Here is a 22,985-nt window from a genome sequence, read left to right as displayed (position 1 = left end):
GGGTCTCTCTGACCGCAGGCCGACGCTCTAATCGCTGAGCCAAACCGGCCAGGGCAGACTTTGTAACCTTAAATCCTTTCCTGAGGTGACTAAAAGTCGTCAGAAGTGAAGAAGTATGCACAAGACCCACGGGCAGTAAACAGTGCACTAACTCTGACAGCGTTAAATCTGACCAAGCCCAGCTTCTTTTCTGCATCACCTGAAAGAACTTTAGAAACAAAGACCCCCTTCATCGACAGGTGGGAACTGTCGAACACCGATTCCCACAGTCGGTGACAGGGTAGCACCGTGGTATAATTTCAGGGTCAGAGTAAAATGACGCGGTTGTGGTAACTCTCCTTCGTCCTTCCTATAAACACTCGGTGGACAAGGAGCTGGGCCTCTCGCAAAAAGGCAAGGATGTACTCAACGTCCGGACTCCGTCTTGGTTGTTCCATAAAGCAGAATGTGACTAGAAAGAAATGGGTGTTCTGTGACATGTGACCAGTTGTATTTCTGAGAGTCCCAATCCGCAGCTCTGACCCAGACCCCACACAGGGCGAGCCCTGGGGGAGCAATGCAGGCTGGTCCACGTGCTGGCAGGCGCCGGCCCTGGGTGTGCCGGGGGCAAAGGCCCCGGGCAGACAGCGGTGTGTGCAGGCGGGACCACCGCAAGCACCGACGGCCCTGCTTCCCGCACGGCTGTCACCGAGCCCTGCAACGGAATCTGTACACACAAGTCAAATCTGCGGGGTGTGTCAGGTATTTCCATATCTACTTAGATCACGTTTCTTTAATTTCTTTAAATAAAACGATCAGGTTAAAAAAAAAAAAAGTCAAAGTGACACACAGTACATTGGGTGGTAGCAGCAGAACGTATGTGCAGACCTCTCCCTGACCGCCCCCCAGAAGTTCACCCGAAGTGGACTCACAGCCCCTGCATCTCCCCCTCACCGATGGGCCTCGTGCTCCAATCCACTCTCAACATAAGGCTATTCTGTTCACACAGCAGTTGTATTCGTCCAGATGGTTTATTTAAAACATTGACAAATTCTTCTGACCTCGGAGGAAAAATATCCTGAAAAAATTCTTTAGTGGAGAAAGACTAAGGAAAGGCGGACGTGTTCTTTGGCACCTGGGTGACAAGCTCGTCGGGCAAACCCCAGATGGAGGGGTGAAACCCCAGATGGAGGGCTTGTCACCGCGAATGAAGAGCCATAGGAGAATACAACTCTCGGGAGCAGTAAAAAACCAGTCAAAGGGTCGCACTTGGTTCATCTTCCTAGTCATTCACACAAAGTTTGGTCCACTTATTTGTCTATTTTAGTCAGTTCTCCTAAAATTAAAAAAACAATAAAACAAAACTAGACCTTTGGTTACAGCGATACCTCTTGGTGTAAGGGCTGATGCCTTGCTTGGCTCCTCAGGTAGATTTCTCATTGTCTTCCCCTGTCTTCTGAACCCGTGAATACTTTTTGCACGGTGATTTAAAGCAGCCAGGAGGCCAGGAGAGTGGCCAGGAGAAGCAGCAAGGAATTGAGCCTTGAACGTTTTTCTCAAAAAAATAAAAGATGGGGAACCACCATGCACGAGACAGGAAGTTGGTCTGTGAGGAGACCTTCAGGTTCTGTAACGGACAGAAAAGGAAAGTGAGACACTTTTCTCATGGTTTGCATCCTAATTTCTTCCCCCCACTAATTACACTGTCACTCCTGTAACTTAGCCGGGAAGCAGCAGAGCCCGGACCACAAGGCGGTGACTCTCTGCTCCTCTTCCCTGACTGACGTGACCTGGCCCCACCCTCCCAGCCCCTCTCTCGTCCCTCTTTGTGGCTTATGCCAACCTTCTGCCTGCAAGTCCAGTGACAGTGGAGATGGGGATGTATGGGGCAGTCCCTGAGGACGAACACGTCTCAGGAGGCGTGAGTGGGCACATCCGTGGGCCAAGGAAGAGAGAGCAAAAGGAGAGCCACAGGGTTGAGCGTGCTTAAGAGGAAAGATGACCATTTTGGTTCTGTGGTGTCGGCAGACAATAAAATGGAAGATGGAAAGAGAGTGCAAAGCAGGAAATAGAGCTACAACACAACCCATAGAAAGGTAATTTATGAGTGGATACCACTACCACTGTGACAACTGGAGTGAGATCCTTTGGGAAGGACACATTGCAATCTCTCCCAAATCCTCCAAACACTATGCGTCAGACAATATGACAAGATGACCCCAAGGTAAGTCAGTTGTGGAGCACAGACTGACTGTCGCACCAGGGACACACACCAAGGCTAGGGAGGCATAGAGAAGGGGAGGAATACTTTCATCTCGGGACCAGAAGCAGAGAGCAGGAGTCCGGGAAGGCTTCCCAGAAGAGGAGGCACTTGAGCTAGTGCTTTCAGAATGAGTGGCAGAAGGAAACACGTTTATCTGGAAACAGGATGCAGCAGCAGTAAGAAGAAGAAGGGCAGCCAGGGTGCACAGCATCACCAAAAGATGTACTACATCCAGTTATTCGTAAGTGACTCATTTGGCCTGACTTTCAAAAACAGTTGCTATCATGTTCTCAAAATGAAGTCCTCTAGGGCAGAGAAGGTTTTACCCCGCTGTACCACACTGCTGGGGCCCCGGATGTTAAGTGAATGTACGTACTTCTTTAATTCTCATATAAATTAGTCAAATCAGCACCACCCTCACTTAAATGTTGTTTATATTTGCGACATTATCTGAAGAGGTGACAATGGATGTAAGTTTAAGAAGAGCGCTGACCTAACCACACAGTGGGCAGCGACAGCCGTCCCTCCCGTCAGACTGCCCGCCGAGGACAGCTCACCTTCTCGTTGGCCATGGAGTGGTACCACCAGAACAGCCGCGTGGTGATGTAATAGGCCACGATGACGTCCACAGTGTAGTGCTCGTGGGCGACGAGAATGCAGATGACCCCCGCGGCGCTCAGCAGCCTGCAGACCAAGTGATACCACCAGAAGTGACGAGGCGAATCTGCACAGGAGGAAAACGGGGCGTCAGTAGGGTTCCCAGAGAGGAGCTTCGTGATGAGTAGTCTATCCTCGTGGCCTTCATTGGAAGAATCTCAGGTCAGCGAGTCTCAGGAAGGAGGAAACTAGTAACCCCAAATGGGTGGCTGTTGACAGCCCAGGCCTTGCTCAGGCTGGAAGGGGGCAAGGGGTACCCGTGCAGCAGGTCTGAGGGTCATGCAGTGGGGAGGCCGGTAACCCTGGAAACTCGAGGCCTTGCCCACTGCAAAGCTGTTTAAAAAGGAAGCGAACAGAGTTGTGTCTTATTAGGTGGTTTGGACTGGACTGGCTCATTAGGGATCCCACTGGAAGGGAGAACAGAGGGGGTCAAAAGAAGAGCTAGTTGTCAGTGAAGGGGGGTGTGGGGGGAGATGAGAGAGCAGGAGCGATGATTTCTGGGCTGACAGACACTCACTTCCCTTTCTCCAGGCGGGGAGAAGGAGCACTGTGACTAGCAATATTTTGATTCTCAGCAAGTTTGCACTGTTACTGCCAATAGCGACTGTGATACACGCCCTGTGTGAAGCTTGCCCACTCGCTGGTGGACTTTGCCTTCCTAGTGAGGCCACTAAGAAGTTCACCACACTGATGAGCTGGAGGACGAGAGCACCCCCAGGTGGACGGATGGAGCACTCACTGTGGTAACAGCACACATCAGCGGAGCCAGAGCCCACTGCTAGGACTGCTCTTTTTCCTTTAATAACTGTTTTTTCTATTTTAAAACTTTGTTAGCCCGGTCCGGTGTGGCTCAGTGGTTAAGCATTGACCCATGCACCAAGAGGTCGCTGGTACGATTCCTGATCAGGACACGTGCCCAGGTTGTGGGCCAAATCCCCAGTGCGGGGCATGCAGGAGGCGGCCAGTCGATGTTCTCTCTCATCGATGTTTCTCTCTCTCTCTAAAAAAAAAAAAAAAAAAATCAATAAAGAAAATAAAAACTTTGTTAGCTCACGAAGTTAATCTAACAGACTGAAATGTACTTCCCACTGTGTTCACGGTTAGTGATGTTTACTTCCCGGTACAGAAGAGTGGTTGAAATGCAGGAAGCACCGTTTCCAGAATATTAGACGAAATCCCAAATTGGGTATCATTCAAATCAAAAAACATCTCTGGTAAAATGGCTGTTGCTCGTTTGGTCTCAAGTATTATTTGCACGTGCAAATCTGACTTGCTAATTTTTTTTTTTTTTAATCCTCACCCGAGGACATTTTTCCATTTTTTGTTCAGGTAGAGTGGGAAGGAGAGAGAGGAAGAGAGAGAGTGAGAGAGAAACATCAACGTGAAAGGGACACATCGAGTGGCTGCCACCCGCACGACCAACCAGGGCCAGGGACAAACTGCAACCGAAGTACATGCCCTTAGCAGGAACCGAACCCGGGTCTCTCTGGACCGCAGGTCGATGCTCTAACCGCTGAGCCAAACCAGCCAGGGCTGACTAGCTAATTTTGAATGTGCAACTCAGTGTTTCTGGTTTGGTCCATCCTGCCACTATGTGCTGGCAGGTGACTCACAGTCCTGCAGTTTTAAAGCGCGGAGTGGCCTTGCCCTTGGAGCCGCGGGGGCAGACCCAGTCCCCACAACTGCTCTGGCTTTTCCATCTGTAACCTTCTGAGCCAACACACACTAAGAAACCTGGAGATGTCACTAAATACTGTAGCCCTCCCCCCTCCCCAAGGTCTCACACCTGCTTCCTTCGCTTAGCACGTCATCTGGTGTTCACCTTCCAAGTTCAAGATGGCTGAGTCGGCCCGAGCTGTCTTGTATCTGTGTATGCGTGAGAAGCAAAGCCAGAGTGGTAAGGAGTACGGAGGTGGCCTGATGGTCACTTTACTTCCCGTGGAATTGAAAACAAGGTTTTAGGACCGCTGGGAACCCCTAAAATGCATGGTCTGTTATGCCACCACGTTGGGGCCACTGCTCTTTCAACAAGGACACTGGCCGACCCAAGGAAAAGACTCTGAAACAGAGCTGCTGAATGCGGTCCTCTGCTCTCTCGTTACCCAGAGGAATAGCACCAGTGTAGGCTGATGACACACACACGTTAGTAATGCCGCTGTCTGTGTGGTAGCAAGGTAGAAAAACAATGTTTTCGCAACTAGCAAGACAGGTGGTGCCAGGAGCTAGGCTGAGCTCCCCAGGCTAATTTTCTAGGACACCTCAGCCCCAGTGATAAGATCTGCACAGCTGTGTGAAGCCCTCTGCCGTGAACCTCAGAAGGGTCCTGGTCCCACGTTTTCATCCGCTCTCATAACTACGTTAAAATCTACTCATGACGTCAGGGAAAACAAGGAGAGACTCCGAACTGATCAAAAGGCAGGAAAGTAAAAAAAAAAAAAAAAAAAAAAAACACCCATAAACGATGCAGCTACTTCTGGAAGCAGACTGTTCCAGGACTGCTGCTTCCTCAGGACAGTAACACTGGTGTGGTTCAGAAAGTGCTGTTTCCCCTGACTGCACAGGAAACGGCACGAACACGGGGCGCCTGTTCCCGTGGAGAACTGGCTTTAAGGTCGAGCTGTATTGAATATAACAGATTCGCCATTTGATTTCTCATCAAAGATTGGAAAGAGCAGGATATAACTCTTTCCTTGCTGTATGTAAACTTACACAATTTAAAAAACCTCAAGCCAGCCCTGGCTGGGTAGAGCTGTGGGTTAGAATGCTGTCCCAATGTGCCGAGGCTGCAGGTTCGATCCCCAGTCAGGGCACATACAAGAAGTGACCAATGAATGCACCAATAAGTGCAATAACAAATCAATCAATCACACCCCCCCCCCCACACACACACACATCCCCTTCTTTCCTCTCTATAAAAAAAAAACAAAACAAAAATCTCAAGCCAAAGTCCTATCTTGGAAAGAAAATGTCTCTACACGCTGCATAACCTACATTATAATGTATAAAAGGGCCCTGGCCGGTTTGGTTCAGCGGTTAGAGCATTGCCTGCGGTCCAGAGAGACCTGGGTTCAGTTCCCGCTAAGGGCACGTACCTCGGTTGCAGTTTGTCCCCGGCCCTGGTTGGTCGTGCAGGTGGCAGCCACTCGACGTGTCCCTTTCACGTCGATGTTTCTCTCTCTCTCTCTCTTCCTCTCTCTCCCTCCCACTCTACCTGAACAAAAAATGGAAAAATGTCCTTGGGTGAGGCTAAAGAAAAACCAAAACTATAATGTATGAAAGGTATCATAAGTTGCCCTCAGTTGTTCTGAGGTAAAAGAACAATGATGAGCAATATATCCAGACTATTCCTTCATAATTCTATAAAATCAGACAATTTGGGCTTCCAACAATTCTCAACAGAACCAAGAAATGAACAGCGTAACCTCTGGAGTCAACCTGCTCCAGTATGAACAGCCCGTCCTCCGGTTACTAACTGTGGCCCAGGGTTAGGTTCCTCATTTTATGCATCAGCTTCCCCTTTGGAAATCGAGGAGTAACAGTGCTTCCCTCATGCGGAGGGTGCAGGGAGCTCATCGACAGCACGAAGCGCGGAGAGAGCCTGGCGCAGAGGAGCCGTCCCATCTGCCGCTACTGTTCACACCACGTGTGTTATCTCAGAACTCGCTCTCGGTTCCCTGGAGAGTTTTCCTCCTCATTACTTTATGGTTTTCAACCCACAGCGGCTTCACCCTTAACATGCAACTCCTCCCTGCCCTCACCCTCCTGTTCTATAAGCTTTTCATGACCTTCAGATCAGGGAGAAAATCCTTCAACTCAAATGCCCCTCTGGGCTGAACAATGATTGATCTCACATACAGATAGATGGGAGTCTTCTTGGCAAAGGCTCGAGTTAGAACCTCATACAAAGCACATCACTCCACCCGCCCCCAGAACCAATAAGTAGGTATTAGAAATGCAGTAACTAAACTGGAAGGAAGAGACTGTCTTCTGCTGCTGGTGAGGACAGCCCGGGGCTCTGCCCACCACCACCTCTCTGACAGCGAGATGGGAAATACGGGCAGGGAAGGGTGTGGAAGGCCCTCCACCTAAAAGGCAAGTGTGATGCAAGCTGCACACTTAATCCGCTTCTCTCCCTGCTCTGAGTCCACGTGTAGCATTTACAAAGGAAACATTCCAGAAGCTGCACCATAGGATAAGTGAAGAGAACTGAGATAAACTTCTGACTAACACTGGCAGGGGTGTCTTGGAAGTCGAGATGAGATGAATGAAGGTCATCACTGAGCAGCTTTGCAAAAACGGAGGGGCAGCATGGAGATTTCACAAGGACTTGGGGCTAATGGGCCTAAATGTACACTGCCTCAGAAGCCTACAAGAATGGGACAACCAGGCCGTGGAAACCAAAAACAGCCCACAGGAAACAAGACACCGTTCCAGCCACTGCAGCGGCTGAGATGCACAGGGATTTTATACAATGGAAATTCGGAACATAAATCAGGAAACATACTTCCCATTCTTGCTTCCGCATTGCTTCTTACAAAGAAGATGATCGGTATTGGTAAAATATGCCACGGAGGTGCCCAGGAAACCATAGAGGTCCGCTGGAAGTGCGAAGGTAGAGTAACGGGGGACAAGGATGTGTTTTAAAAAGGGGAAAACAGTAACTAAATTATTTGGAATGATGGAAGTTTCCTACACAGTGGAAATTTCCCTCCAAAGTCATGCACGTTTGGCCAGAGAGCACAATAAACTTAACAACGTTCTTGGTTCCAACACGGAAAAGCTTCTCTTACCTGGAGACGTACTAACCATGGCGGGAGATGTTTTGGGGGCGTGCTAAATGTCAGAGAGAAGCTAGGGCCATGTTTTAAGCCTTCAGTGTTTCAATCACATATAACTAGCTGAAATGATTGAAAACTAACTCTCCCCTCCTGCCCGCCCTCCCCATCTCTATCAGTACCAACAGAGTAAGGGCTCTGCCCACTTTCAGCGCCTAGAGATCGCTCCGCCACAACGATCCCTCCAGATCCCTCCCGCGGGAATGAGTTACTTACATTCTTTGATGAACAAGTAAGTCAGCGTCAGCACAACCGTGTGGCCACTGAAGAGGAAGTCTCCGCACAAGACGTGTGACCCAGTTATGGACAATCCTCCCCCCGAAATCAACCGCAGGATCCGCTGCACTTTTGCCTGAGAGTCCCCGTTGAGCTGCGGAACACAAGAAGGCCGGGAAGAAAATTTACACGCCGATACAATCATGTTTCAGCCTAATTTGTGTGATACTTAGAAAGGTCACCAGGTTGTGATTTTTTTTTTTTTGAACTTAAAAAGTCAAAGAAACTCCCAGGGGTAAGTTCCCCAAATTGGGTTTTATTCATTATATTGTCCAGTTTTTAGGGACATTTTAAATTATTTAATATATCACTAATATGTTTTGGTGATTTGTCCTTGGGCAAAGCTTTAAAAAATATTAGTAACAGTGACCTCACCACAGCTACATTCTCTCCACTTTGCTGGGGGAAGTCAGGGTTTCGACGTTAACATCTGATTCAGCTGCACAGCAATTACTGGTATGGCACAGGGCGGCCACACTGTGTTAAGTGGGCTGCCTGCATGTGCACGAGGGGAGCTGCTAACACGTTAAATACTTTAAATGGGTTTGAACATAATGGATTAGCAACTGATAGGCAGCTTTAAAATGAGCGGCTCTGATCAGGAAAAACACCCCCCAAGGAGATCAGGAAAGCGCTCCCTTGGACAAGAACGTAGAAGCCACTAGAAGCAACATGATGACATGGGAAACAATGAGGGGCCAGGCAGGAGTCCGAGGCAATAGTCAGGGGTACAACCCATGAAAACCGAAGCCCACAAGGAGGAGGAGTGGGCTGAGCTGGTCAGTATGGTAGGCACGGAACACTGGAATACTGACATGTTGGGGGTCCGATGGAGGATTTAAGATCAATCTGGGATAAACTGACTAGGCTTAGAAAATTAAAGGATGATACTCGGAAATAAGACTGAGAGAACACATGAGAAGAGAATTATAGAAAGAGCAGTAATGACTATTTTGGGGACCTGAGGGACAGCGGAAATGGCATGTGGCTTTTTATACTCAACGCTGACCCTCTGGGCGGCTGCCCTGCGGCTCGGCCAGCTCAGCCATGATGGTGGGTCAACTGCTTAGTGGTGAAGACAGGTGTGTCTTGTCCAGGTGGGTGTATGGTGGTGACGGAGAGTGAGACATGTACTCATGGATGCGGAGAGAGTCCAGGAGTGGAGAAATTATGGTCACCTCTAAAGCACATGGAAAGCCATCCAGTCCCGCACAAGAAGGAACTGGGGCGGGAGTCCTTGCCTGGCACACCCATAACGGGGTACCTAAACCTTCCCAGTTATGTTTTTGTTTTTTTTATCCTCAGCTGAAAACATTTTTGCATTTATCTTCAGATAGAGTGGGAGGGAGAAAAGGGGGAAGAGAGAGAGAGAGAAACATCGATGTGAGAGAGACACATCGAGTGGTTGCCACCCACACAACCCCAACCAGGGCCGGGGACAAACTGCAACTGAGGTACATGTCCTTAGCGGGAACCGAACCCGGGTCTCTCTGGACTGACGCTCTAACCACTGAACCAAACCAGCCAGGGCAACCTTCCCAATTAATAACAATCTCACGGATCTGGAAAGCTCTCCGGGATTCGGGTGACCCTTGTGAAAAAGCAAACACACCATGACTTGTTAGCCATTGAGAACAGGGTCGAACAGAAAAGACGTAAACAAGGATTATGGGCAGGTTGAGAAACGGGAGGTTGTGAAGAAACTTAACCTTCTTCACAAGTTTGCTTAGGGCAAGCCCCGATGACAGAAACCAAGAGGACTTGTGTGCTTTTCTCAAGAGATAACAGTCCTTAAAACAAACGTGCCTCGTCTCAGGTGACCCTGCCTCCTCTGGGCCACACAGGGTCCCCCGGGAAGGTCGGGGCTGCTACAGAGCTGCAGGAACACGGGCACCAACCACATGCAGGGATCCGCTGTCCCCGATGGGGAGGGGTCCACCATGTGCCTCACCAGACTAACCACAGCCCTCGAGGGACCTGTCATGCGGTCGGTACAAACACCTGTCAACACTGAGATCCAATGAAAGGTACACACGCTCTGCCCACCTATGTTTCCAGTTTAAAGGACACATTATTCTTTCTTTCAAAACCATAACATATTTTTCTTTTTTACACACTCACTCATCCCAGCTCAAGACTTCTAGTTTTCAAAGGGCAGAAACACTCCGAGCCACCAGCCCCTTACTGGAGGGATTCAGAAGCAAACACTAGGAGCGAAAACAAGCCCAGCCCCCTCCTCCCCCATCCCTCCTCAGCAATGCTGGGGCATGGAGACCTCTGAGAACACCTGCCTCACGGCGCCTTTACAGAACAGAGGGAGGACCCCCCTTCTGGCTGTGTCTCTGCTCAGTCCTTAATTCCCCAACCTCGTCACTGGGGCCCAAGCTGTCAGATCATGCCCGGTGTAAATGCTAAACAGAACCTCAAAAAAGGAAAGAGCATAGGAAGACTACTGGGAAATGGGGGGGGGGGTTGGAAATGAATGGGTTGTTTTCTAGTTCTGCCCTAGTTCACGGGAACCCCTATCACACCCCACGTAAGACCCTAGATCCTGTTCATTTCCTCGTTTTCCAGACGCCAACCTGTTCCACCGCTGACTATGGAACTGAAGATGGAGAAAGCTAAGAGGAGAAGCAGCAATCGTAACAGCCACAGCAGACGGGGCTCAGTGTTCTTGAGGGTTCTTCCAACTGTGGCCACCACACCCCATTTTCCACAAAAATAAACAAGGTTCAAGAGAGACCAACCTGACTGCCGCCAAACCAGAAACCTTACCATCCAGACTGTCCCTTCAATTAAGAGGAGAAGTCCTCTGGACGTCCAGGCCCAGGGTGCGGGCAGCTTTCTCAGGGATGGGGCTGTATCTCTGCCAGCCCAACAGGCTTGCATGTGGCAAAATGCGTGTTGAAAGCGATACAGTTTCATGTGCAATGTATTTAAATGCACTTTGCAGAACACAGATTTTTGTGACCGTAAACAAAAGCTTGGACGGGTGGCTCAAAGCAAATCCTGAGCAGGGACTTTGGGAAACAGAGTCGATAAGGCGAAGGCAGTTGGAAGCCTGAAAGCCACGGTTTCACCAGGGCCCCACGGCCGCCACGGCTCCTGTGGTGACACATGCAGCGCACCAGTGACGAGATCGGGTATCTCCCCTAGCGAGTGGTTTCCGTACACTCGGTCCTGTCATTGCTTATTGTCATGAAGGGCATTCTGTAGCGCCAGCAACCAAGGAGACAGGCAGATTACCCAATGGCCTCGTCACCACAAAATCTAAGGAGCATGCGAAGCCAGCGGCTGAACCCCGTTCAGAATGCAGGTCTGACTCCCATTCTAACAAACCGACCACTTCTGTGGAACCAAGTGACTGTGTCGGCCTCACCGAAGCCCGAGCCGGACACCAAGAGCCTGCCCCTACTTCAGGAAGAGGTCCTGACAGCGGAACATGGGGGCCGATTAGTAAGGATGCTACCAGAGCTCCGCTGTATTTGTAGCCGGGTTATCCAGGGCTATGTTTACTACTGCGGCTTCCGAAAATTGCAGCCCTCCACGGAGGATACTTTCTTTCTGTAATCACAGCTCATCCCTGCAAACCTCATCCATTACTAGGATGGGCTCGCCTCGTTCCCCTGTGGCCATTTCTTCACTCGACACGTTGCAGTAACCCCTGAGAAGTGTTTATTATGTTTCTGAACTTCTCCCATGCCTTAATTTAGCTTTGCTAAAAATCAGCCGATGTTTAAGTTCAATATGTACACTGTTTTACTCACAGATGCTTTCTGCTTTGATGGCTTTGGAAAAGTACAGCTTCTCCAAACCACACCTATATTTGGGGAGGGAGACTGTTGACTTCTTCACAAAAACTTTATTTTTCCTTCCACCTTGGACGTCTGCTTAGTGTCCAGTGAAGTATGAGGTTAGCTTTCATTCCTTTGTGCAGAAAGCACAGGATTTATAAGTTTCCTTTGTTATAAACCAGGGTACACCGGGGTCCAAGATGATTAACAGCTCTCTCAAGGAATGACTGACTCTCCCTGAAGGTGTAAATCCAGCTTGAGACGGTATCAGTGCCTCACTGCCCAGCAAAAGGCCACTCTCTCTGTCCAGTTGCTAAAAACTGGGGTCGTCCTTGACATCTCTCTCCTAAACCCTTATCCGGCTTATCAGCACATCCTGCTGGCCCTGCCTTCAGAACAGTGTCCTGAATCGAACAACTTCTCACTTCCTCACTAGCCAAGGCTCAAGTCCTGCCGTGGCCACACGGCCGGGGATCTCCGGCCGCACCACCGCCACCTACACGGTTGTCCCCGCGGCGCCGGCCTCTCTGCCCTCCCCTGAAGGCACCGCGACGGAGTCATTTCCTCGGCCTGGAGCTCTCCACTCGTCCGCGGTTCATGCCCTCATCTTGATTTCTGCCCCGATGCTTTCTCCGTAGAGAAGGCTTTCTCACTCCTCCATAAACTAGTGCCTGCCCGAGTCCCCTTCACTCCTCCTCAGCTGCACCATTCATCTGACAGCGCCTGGCTTGTCCCCCGTGACGAGTCACACACTCCCCATCAGTCGGCACCTCTCCGTAGGGCGTGAGCTCCAGGGGAAGACCTGCTTCGGTGACTGTGTCACCGCAGGCCCGGGACACCGCAGGACCGAAGCGCTTGAGAACGGACGCTTACGTGAGGAAAGGCCAAACGGCAGAGTCCAAGTCCCAACAATAGCTTTCAGTTAGCAGAAGTGAGTTTTTTATGCAGAAAAATAAACATTTTACGAACACATCCTAATCCCCTCCCCGCCCCAAATCAAAAGAACCAGAAAAGATGCCAGATTTTAGTTAACACGTGAAAGTGTATCGAAGGCTGTATACCAGGGAGGTGAGGTGTTCGACACTGTTTCCTCGACGTCCTGTGCATGGCAGCCCGGAGGTGCTTACCTTTGGAGCACACTGGAAATGCATCCCAGGCACAGGCAGAGTGGTGACGTACATTGTAATACAGCGATACAGGTATAAAGTTCCGATGATAAAGAAGAACCTACGTCCCACGATGGACCTGAACGAATGACAGGGATGGAGAAAAGACAAGTTTACTGGTTGTTTCTGTTCCTGATGCTACAGAAAAGAGTGTTTAACAGGATAAAAAATAACACAGAAAAGTATTAACAGACCACAGTTTCCCAGCTTACTTCTGAGCTGCGTCCCTGCATTTCCACGGGGAGGCCACACCGTGTCTCCCCACATTGTAGTAAGTCTAGGTGGACCGGGCCCACAAAGAGTGAGTCTGAGCGGGGAGCAGTTAAAATGGACCAAGGGTTCTAGAAAACCATCTTTCCTAAAAAAAAAAAAGTCACTCTGCAAGAGAATTCAATGAGCCTCTCTGTTTTCAGTCAACTCGGCGCATTAATAAAACTCTCTCTTGAGGACATATCAAAGGCATAAGCAACCCAAAGTGACTGAGGAATTAACTAATGAGCGAATGCGATGCTACATAATTGGACACCTAGGGAAATGGGACAACTCACTGAACCGGTTATATGATATGCAAGGTTGATTTGGGGACCATCCAAGAGTATTTTGACAACCTGGGCATGAATTATTTTGTCTCTGACTAGACTACAGGTTTTCAGAGAGTATTTTGAAGATGTTCAGAGCATCCTCGTGCATTTACGAATATATAACAGTGAAGTTATAAACTAATTAGTTTACCTTTATTCCATCTTAAACAAAAAAGACAAAACAAAAACAAAACCCACCCACAAGTCCTTTTTTACCTTGTATTTTTAGGTGGAGACAGTCCTGACTAACACCAGTCCCTGTCCTTCACCAACCATGTCCTAGGCCCACGGCAGTGGCTCCAGGGTTGACTTGACCTTGAGCACACAGGCACCACAGCCTCCAGGGGGCCCGCAAGGGCATCCAGGGTGCTGGGCATCCTTCCGCTGTGTGGTTAGGGGGTGGGTTTATAAACACTGGGCTCTGGGGACTAAGTGATGGGTGGGATCCATAAAGCCACTGGAATTACTAGTTGTAACTTCCCTAGTACATTCCAGATCTCCCATGTTCTGAGCTCTCAAATTTCCCAAACTCGTAATGGTCAACGAGTTCTGGAAAAACAGGACATTTCAGGCATGTGGCATTTATTTATTTATTTATTTATTTATTTATTTATTTATTTATTCTTTTAATCCTCACCTGAGGACATGCTTACTGATTGTAGAGAGAGGGGAAGAGAGAGAGCGGGGGCGGGGGGGTGGGGGGGGTGGTGAGACACTGCCTCCTGTAGGCGCCCTCGCTGGGGATGGGACCTGAAACCGTCTGGTGTACTTGATGATGCTCCAACCAACCGGCCAGGGTGCATATTTTAAGTTTTCTACAAGACTGTGGTCTGACATGTATCAGGGTCTAATTCAGGTAACTGCTGGGACTTCTAATTTAAAGAACCATGTACAAACATAATTTTAGATGCCTATTTCTAGTAGCTCTTTTGAGAACATTCCAGGGTTTCTGGGGTCAAAATGGAACCACCACCTTGACTAGTTGATGAAAGCATGCGCGTCCTGCAAGGCTCTGCTGTCACAGCTCGCTGTCCAGGCTCTGCCTCTGCTAGTGCGAAGAGGGGCAGGTGATAGTGCTGAGTCTCTCTGTTCGGTTAAGTGAGAAACAATTCACCCCTTCATGCAACCCCAGGCCCCCAAAGAGTTCTGAACTGCGCTCCGTGCATTAGACAAGAGGAAGTGACAAGTAGGGTTATGAGTCAGTTACATTCATTCCAGGGTTCTGAGCTTAGCTGCAGAGAAAATGAACTAAGAAGGTGAAGCATGCCCTCTGCAGCCTTATTTAGAAAAGGAGCAACTACCAATGACGTTCCCGGAGCTTTGAAGGAGCTTTTCAGAGAGAGAGGGAGAGAGATTTCTTCTTCAGCTGGATGTTCAAAACAGGTTATGGAAATTATTCCACTAGTCACTAAAATGTAAGCTCCAATTCTACCTCAAAGGCAAAAAGGAAAATGAGTGTGATTTCCCCAGCAAGTTTTGGATGATGGGTTGTGACTGGAGCAGTATCACTGAAACATGTGGCGAGCTGTGTGACCACAGGTTTGACAGCGTAAAATCTCAGGCAATATGGAGAGGTGGTCAACAACTCTCAGGTGAAGATTCGAACAAACTGTGATTGTATGTCAGGCTGGAAGCTGGACAGTCTCTCTTTTCACACACACGTGAGTAAAACTTTGCTCTAAATTAGGGGCGAAAGCAAACACCTCTCTCCCAAGCAGTCCCTCTCGTATTCAGTGTCAATTCCAGACACAAAAAAGAAAAGTGCTCAAGTTCAACAGATACCGTTTACTTTCAGCACAGGCATGCTGTCGCGGACAACCTGAGCAGCAAGACGTTCTACTAAGTGGAAGACAATAGCTATTTTATTTCCACATATTAAGGAAACATATTAAGAGAGACACTTTCGGGAAAATTCTCAGAAATGACTTGTTCGTGAAATAAGTTTCCTGAAACTGCAAACTTGCCTGCAGGGGACTCTAGCAAAGCTGGACTAAACGCTTCTGATCTCAAAGTGTCAACCAACTGAAAGAACAAAGTCCCAAATGCCCGCTTCTAAAAATAATCTCACGGCATTGATACAGAAATCCTACTGAACTCTGAATTTCTGAACTGCGTCGACTACGCCGGCACACATTACATTTTCAGAAAGCCTCTGTTTGTGGCCAGTGTTTTGATCAAACTTATATTTTAGTGGTTTGACACAAACTAGAATCTTGGTGGAGAACAAACATCTGAAGGCCGAATGGGATGGGAAAGAGAAGGGCTTTGTTTTTTATGGAACGAACAGGAAAATGAAAACAACCACTTCAGAGCTAGGTCCTATTTTTAAGTGTCTTCAAAGCCAAAGTACCTGGCTCAGGCCTTCCCAACTCCTGCTCTTCCACAGCGGGGGCCAAAACCAGCCCACTGAGAGCTCCTTTGTGGTGCTGCGGGGAAGCCAGCCGGCGAGTTGACCTTAGGAATCTAAAACCAAAGCCGCAGGGACCCACTGCTAAATCCAGTCTCTTAAAGGGATTCTTGCGACTGGCTTGCCAACAGGCCACAGGAAAAGACGTGGAAAATGTGAGGACTCCTGAGCAGAAGCAAACCCCAGCACACGCTAACACCTACACACTGAATACAGCCACGGCTCTGGGAAGGACGAGGGAAAAGCTGCCGCCCCCCTCCCCACCTGTCAGGGGCCTGAAATAACACGCGCGTGATGAAGCGCATGTTATGACTCCCGGGACTCCTGATGCATCGCGCGGAGAGCACGGTGCCAAGTTGCTGGGAATCAGAGCTGCGCCTCAAGTTCGCGGGCTCTGAGTCACCCACCGCAGCACGCGGCTCTCCTACCGGACAGCGGCTGCCTTTAGCCAACGGGACGGAGCTTTCTATGCCTCCTTCATCAAATGCCTGGATGAGACTGAGTTTTATGAGATAAAGCCAAGATGCTTCTAAGTACACATCTTCTCACTGAAATACAAACGAACGGCCACCCTCCCAAAACACGTGTCACACCTACTTACTTGTATCTCAGAAACAGCCACTGGGTGATCCATAATCCAACTAATATAATCCCGTTTATTTCTGATACAGAAAATGCCCACTTCACCCGATCAATGTAGTCAAAAAACTTGTCTGGGAGCGGAGGGCTGAGCTCCTTGGGAGGGACCCTCTCGTGTACAACTGTGATCATGACGGTGGTCAGGACCAGGTTGAAAACCGCATACACAAAAGCGATGCCTGTTTTCCACCACTCTAGGGGGAACTTGTTCCTCGAGTCAGTGGGCATAGCAATCTGGATATAGTCTGGGTACTTTCGGGTGCCCTTCCGCAGCCCATTGGATAAGCTCTTGGGTTTTCCGTTGCCATTTTTGTTTTCTTCTTCGGCGGGTTCAGCCGGCTGCGTGTACGTGTTTGCTGGGTCGGTGGTTTGATTTTCCATATGTTCTTCAAGTTTCGCGGTCTCTATGATATCCATGGTCCCCCGGTCTTCAGATCAAAAAGGAGATGGCCAAGTTCTCTGTAGAAACGTTTTGGAATCCTTCTGCTTCCAAGATCAACATGGACTCTTCACCTGACTCTGTTTCCCGGTGGGAGACGCGGGAAGCAGCCACCAGACGACTGGGCCTCCCATGCAGCTCGCCCTGCACGTCCGCCGCTTTCAGACGAGCAAGCCTATTTTCTTTTCCCCCCAAATTTTACTGTGGCACCTGTGAAAACAAAACAAAACTATGTTCAGAAATCCAGCCTGTCCGATTGTCAACCATCCAAAACATGATCAAAATACGAAAACAAAACCCCAAGCCATCTGCTTCACAATTACAGTATCGTCAGAACATAGTTATAGCTGCTGAGCTTATTTAGAAAATGTTGAATTGTTTCATCTTGGAATTCCTCTCTTTTTGAGCTGATGTCAGTATGAACAGGAACATTTTAACAATCAGTTCCTTTTAAGTTTCTTGAAATGGAGGCCAGGACCCAACATTGCAAACACTTCATCAGGTACTAGTACCTGTTGCTAACCGTGAAGTCACAATAAGCTAGAACCTCCCCAGATCACATCATTCCTTCCCAAGACTGCAGCTTTTCCATGGACCTCACAGAATAAGAAACCGTGATGATTACATACACTGAATAACTGTTACCCTCTGCATTTGTAAAAAAGTCAACTTTCTATTTTCTAAAAATCAGTCTTGCCCTGGCCTGGCAGTTCAGTTGGTTGGAGTGTCATCCCACACACCAAAAGGTTCCGGGTTTGATTCCTGCTCAGGGCACATACCTAGGTTGTGGGTTCAATGCCCAGTCAGGGCATATGTGGGAGGCAACCGATCAATGTTTCTCTCTCATATCGATGTCTGTCTGTCTTTCTCCCTTCCTCTCTCTCAAATCAATAAATATATATCCTTGGGTGAGGATGAAAAAAATTGTATTCTAATCTGGAATATTTTAGTGATCCCTCTTCAGAACATATTCAGGAACTCAATGGCACTGCCTCAGTTTACCCTTTCATGTTCAGAGATGCACACCCTACACACCCCAGGAAACCTCGAAAGGAACAGCCTCAGATGCACAAGCCGTAGTTATGTCTCATCGAGCGAACAGGCGCTACTCGTTGCTTGAAGGATAAAATAACTTACTGCGACTGCCTCGGTAAATCAGTAAGGTTCTGGTGCAGCCAGCACCGTGTCTGGCAAACAGAAACAGGCACGAGAGGACCGCTCAGGGCACTTACCCACCACGACCCAGTGAGGAAAGGGTGCCTTCGGCAGAAGCTGCACAGGCTCCAGAGCAGGGCTGCGTTCACAGCATGGGGCCAGCACCGCTCTTTATACGCGCCAGCAACACGGCCCAGCTGTTCTCGATTTGCAAGAGCAGTATTTTAGTCCCGCTACAGATCCCAGCCACCTGAAGAGGTTTTCGAACCTTCTAATTAGTCCCAGCTCGAGTACACTGCACAACTGAAGCATAATCCTTTGCTTTTTAAAGGCCTCTCTTTCAGGGTAACTTCAGGGGGGAAAAATGAGGAGGAAAAACTCAAAGTGGCGACAGCTAAGCCTTTATTTAACGAAAGGCAAAAAAGTTGTTAAAATGACACAGTTAATAAGCGCAGGCAATATTTGTTGGCAGTCGTGGATGGCAAACAGAGCAACCACAAGTGTTGACTGTGCACCTAAATGCCCCAACGGTGAGGCGTATGTGGGGGCAATTAAAAGGAGTTTAAAGAAAAACAACAAAATGACACCGACCTGAACATTCACCCAAAGGGCTCACAGTCTAATGGAAGAGGCAGAACTAACATGACCAAACTCTTTGGGAAGACTGGAGGGCACGCTGTAAGAGCAATAAGGAGCAGCTGATGGCTAGGTCAGGCGAGCCTGCCGGTACCCCTGCTGCCCTGACCAGACATGGCCACAGGGAGGCGCCGTCCATTTCTGAGGAATGGCAGAGAAGCGGAGGATGGCGGAAGGATGGAGACCCGCTAAGGGCTATAACTAAGAGCTTTGGGCATCTCCCTTTCTCCTGTCCCCGGGCAGCTCCCAGCTGCTAACACATTGGAGTTGGGTGAGAAGGCACCAGAGCCCCTCTCTGTAAAACAGGGCTCACGGATATTCTCTGTAGTGGCCTCGCATATTGTTGTAGGAAGAGTAAGTAAAGACAGTGTTAAAAACAGGCCTTCAACACCATGGATTACTATTCCTAATGGGGGTACCACAGCACAAACTCGGCCATTACCTGTCTCTTTTTACCAACTCCAGGCTAGACCGCTTGGAGCATCTTGCCAAATGCTCACCCCAATTTCCTCCAACATGACTATTCCATGCTGTGAGCCTGGCACCGGATGTGGAAGAAGCCTGTGATTTTAAAACCTAGGTCCACCAGCTGACATCCAGACGGTCTTTCTAAGGTGGCTACCCAGTTCCAAAATATCATGTAGAAGAGAAGAAAATATAATTAGTTACCTTTTTTTTTTTTTTTTTTAAAGAGGAAGTGCTCAGCCACCCACCTCAGGGGACAGCTGTGAGGATGACTGAAATAATTAATCGTGAAGAGCTCTGTGCTCCGGGGAGTAAGAGCACGCTGTGAGTGCAAAGCCCATTTATCGTCATTAGCAGGTGGATTGATATTTTCCTTGGGATTTCATTAAGAAGATTAAATACACAAACCACATTCAGTATGTGTCAACCAATGTTGGGCCGCAATGTTTGTCATCAAGATAATGATTGCAACATACTCATTCCTGCGGTGATCCTTCCCTACCAGTGAGTATCTGGGGAAGTGACAAAGGCCACCGTAGTTCCTCTCCATGGATGACAATGCCATTAGTTCCTTTGTTTAGGGTGCTACGCCAGAACACGAAGCAGAGGGAGAGCTTTCCAAATCCTCTTGCACGGCAAAATTCTAGGAGTTAACCGAGATAATACTGAAAGAGCTAAACATCTATAGACAAATCAATCTTCCTTTGGAAGGCAAATGCAAAACTCTGAAACTTTTAGTACACCGACACTGTTTTCTTGGGGTTTTTTTTTTTAGAACTAGGTGTGATTTATTCCAGAAATGCAAGGAAGGCTTCAAATGAGTACATGATTGTAATAAAATACAAATATATGTGAAGGGAAAAGATATGATCATCTTGAGTGAAGTGAAAAAGGCATTTGATAAGATTCAACATCCACATGACTTTTGGGGAAGTTTCCGATAGTATAAATAAAGGACTATATGCAGCTATGCGCTTTGATGCCAACATCACTGTTTTAACTATGTAACGTGTGTTCTAGTGGCTGGTGGGAAAGACTTCCTCTGCTGGTCCTCTTTCATCCCTAAGAGAACTTCAGAAGTATTTTCCATGAAATTACAAGAAAACACATCATTTTGCTTCTGTTTTATTTCTATTACTTCTATTATACCATAAAGGGCTTGATATTACCATATTAATATATAACCTTAGTCATTTTCACTTAATAATCTCAATAGGATTGTCCCTTAATTGACAAACTGATTCTCAGCTTTACCAGGAAGCTGATGGGAGCATCAGTCGAAGCTTTGCACTGGCAGATGTTAGACTACATTACATAACTAATATTGGGGCAATGGCATCCAATTATCTATTTTGTGAGTTATCCAAAGGAAATAAGGATGTACAAAAAATATACTTCTGGGAGAATATCACTGCCAATGATACATCAGATAAGGGGTTAATTTCCAAAATATATAGAGTACTCATACAACTCAACAAAAGGAAGACAAAGAACCCAATTAAAAAATGGGCAGAGGAACTAAATAGACACCTCTCCAAACAGGACATACAAATGGCCAAGAGACATATGAAGAAATGCTCAACATCACTAATCATCAGAGAGATGCAAATTTAAACAACAATAAGGCATCACCTCACACCTGTCAGAATGGCTGCCATCAACAAATCATCAAACAACAAGTGTTGGCGAGGGTGTGGAGAAAAGGGGACTCTAGTACACTGCTGGTGGGAATGCAGACTGGTGCAGCCACTATGGAAAACACTATGGTGTTTCCTCAAAAAATTAAAAATTTAACTGCCAATTAAAAATTGAAGTGATCCTACTTCTAGGAATATATCCTAAGAAGCCTGAAACACCAATCAGAAAGGATATATGTACCCCCATGTTCATAGCAGCACTATTTACAATAGCTAAGATGTGGAAACAGCCCAAATGTCCATCAGTAGACGAATGAGTAAAAAAGCTGTGGTACATATACACAATGGAGTACTATGCAGCTGTAAGAAAGAAAGATCTCTTATCCTTTGAGACAACATGGAGGGACCTGGAAAGTATTATCCTAAATGAAACAAGCCAAGCAGAAAAAGACAAATACTACATGGTCTCACTTATTTGTGGAATATAATGAACATAACAGTCTGAGGAATAGGGTATACTCAGAGACATGGAAGTAGGGCACAGACTGACAACCCTCAGAAGAGGGGGTGGTGTGGGGAGGGAAGAGATAAACCACGGAACTTATATGCATGTACACATAACCAATGGACACAGACAACAAAGCTGGGGATGGGGCGGGGGGTGGGGGTGGGGAGGAGGGTGTCAATGGGGTAAAAAAGGAGAAACATCTGTAACAAAAATAAAATTAAAAATTAAAAAGAAAAAATATATTTCTACAAGTATGTTTGAAAGTTGGAAATAGTGTAACATTGAAAGACAGGGTATTAAATAAATATTATAAAATACTGTGTTTTGACACAGTAACTATGAAACTGTGGGACAAGTATATAAATAGTATATAAGAAGGGTACAGTATCGAATTAAATAGCAACTTATACCTGAACAGATATAGGACCTTGTAATTCATATCAGAGGTTATGGTTCAAAAAAAGGGAACAGGCCATGTGACATATTCAAGGCTTTAAGAACAGATACACGTGTGAAACCCATGACACGCCTTCCACCGCAGTTCTGACCTGAGGCTCTCTGAGAGCACACACTGGGTTCCGGTTGGAGGGCTTAGAAATTCTTTGCTGCTAGGTTTGTATGTCAGCCTGGTTGTACATTTGAAGTGGTTAAGATAATGTATTAAATGTGTAAATATAATTGAAAAATTAAGGAAACATCTAAGCTTACATATGGGTTTTTTAAAAAATATTTTTTATTGATTGATTTGAGAGGGTGAGGGAGAGAGAGAGAAACATCAATGAGAGAGAACATCAATTGGCCGCCTCCTGCATGCCCCCCCACTGGGGATCAGGCCCACAACCTGGGCATGTGCCCTGACTGGGAATTGAACCGGCGACCTCTTGGTGCATGGGTCGATGCTCAACCACTGAGCCACACCGGCCAGACTTACATATAAGCTTTAATGTAATCTGTTACTTATATGTAATTTGTTGAAGACGAAAGTTAAACGCTGATCAAAGAAAATGTGTTTCTAACATTTACAAATTGGAAAATAAATAAAAGAGATTTATACATTGAGCTTAAAGGTTTGTTTTTTTAAAACTAGGTTTTGAAACAGAATTTATAAAATTGAATATCAGTGAAAACAAATTGCTGATGAGTTTATTAACAGACACAAAAGCTTTCTCAGACCTTAAAAACTCAGTTGTCACCATAAAGGCCTTAAAAAGTCAAGTTGTAGAATAAAATAGCCACAATGTAACAGTCCTCAGTAACTGTTACTCATGTACCATTAGTGAAGATTACTATGTATACTTACTGTGCTTTGTGTATTAGCTAATCCAAATACCAACCCTAGGAAACATTCTAAAGGAAAAAAAAATTGAGATAAAGTGAGATACCCAAGGTCAGACAGGTAGAAAGGGGCAGAGTCCAGATCTGAAACGAATGTCTGACTTCAAGGGCTCCTGTTCGTAATGGCACATCACAACCTCCAGCGCATTCACTACATGTTAGAGGTCAACAACATGGTCAGTGAAAAAGATTGAGATAATCTACTATAACCTT

General features: G+C 47.3%; 1 protein-coding gene across 1 annotated transcript in view; it reads right to left on the bottom strand.

Moving 5' to 3' along the window:
* Positions 1-1,186: 1,186 nt before the first annotated feature.
* SGMS2 (sphingomyelin synthase 2) overlaps positions 1,187-22,985 on the bottom strand; it is an 87,239-nt gene continuing 65,440 nt past the window's right edge. Inside the window, exons 3-7 of the mRNA XM_036274628.1 lie at positions 16,560-17,246; positions 12,932-13,049; positions 7,951-8,104; positions 2,800-2,966; positions 1,187-1,606 (exon numbers count right to left, since the gene is read on the bottom strand). Of these exons, the coding sequence (XP_036130521.1) occupies positions 1,403-1,606; positions 2,800-2,966; positions 7,951-8,104; positions 12,932-13,049; positions 16,560-17,014 (1,098 nt within the window). The 5' untranslated portion in view covers positions 17,015-17,246 and the 3' untranslated portion in view covers positions 1,187-1,402. The remainder of the gene's footprint in view (positions 1,607-2,799; positions 2,967-7,950; positions 8,105-12,931; positions 13,050-16,559; positions 17,247-22,985) is intronic.

Source organism: Molossus molossus, unplaced genomic scaffold (genome assembly GCF_014108415.1).
Source record: "Molossus molossus isolate mMolMol1 unplaced genomic scaffold, mMolMol1.p scaffold_m16_p_1, whole genome shotgun sequence".
Lineage (NCBI taxonomy): Eukaryota > Metazoa > Chordata > Mammalia > Chiroptera > Molossidae > Molossus > Molossus molossus.
This window is presented reverse-complemented; position numbering and strand designations above follow the sequence as displayed.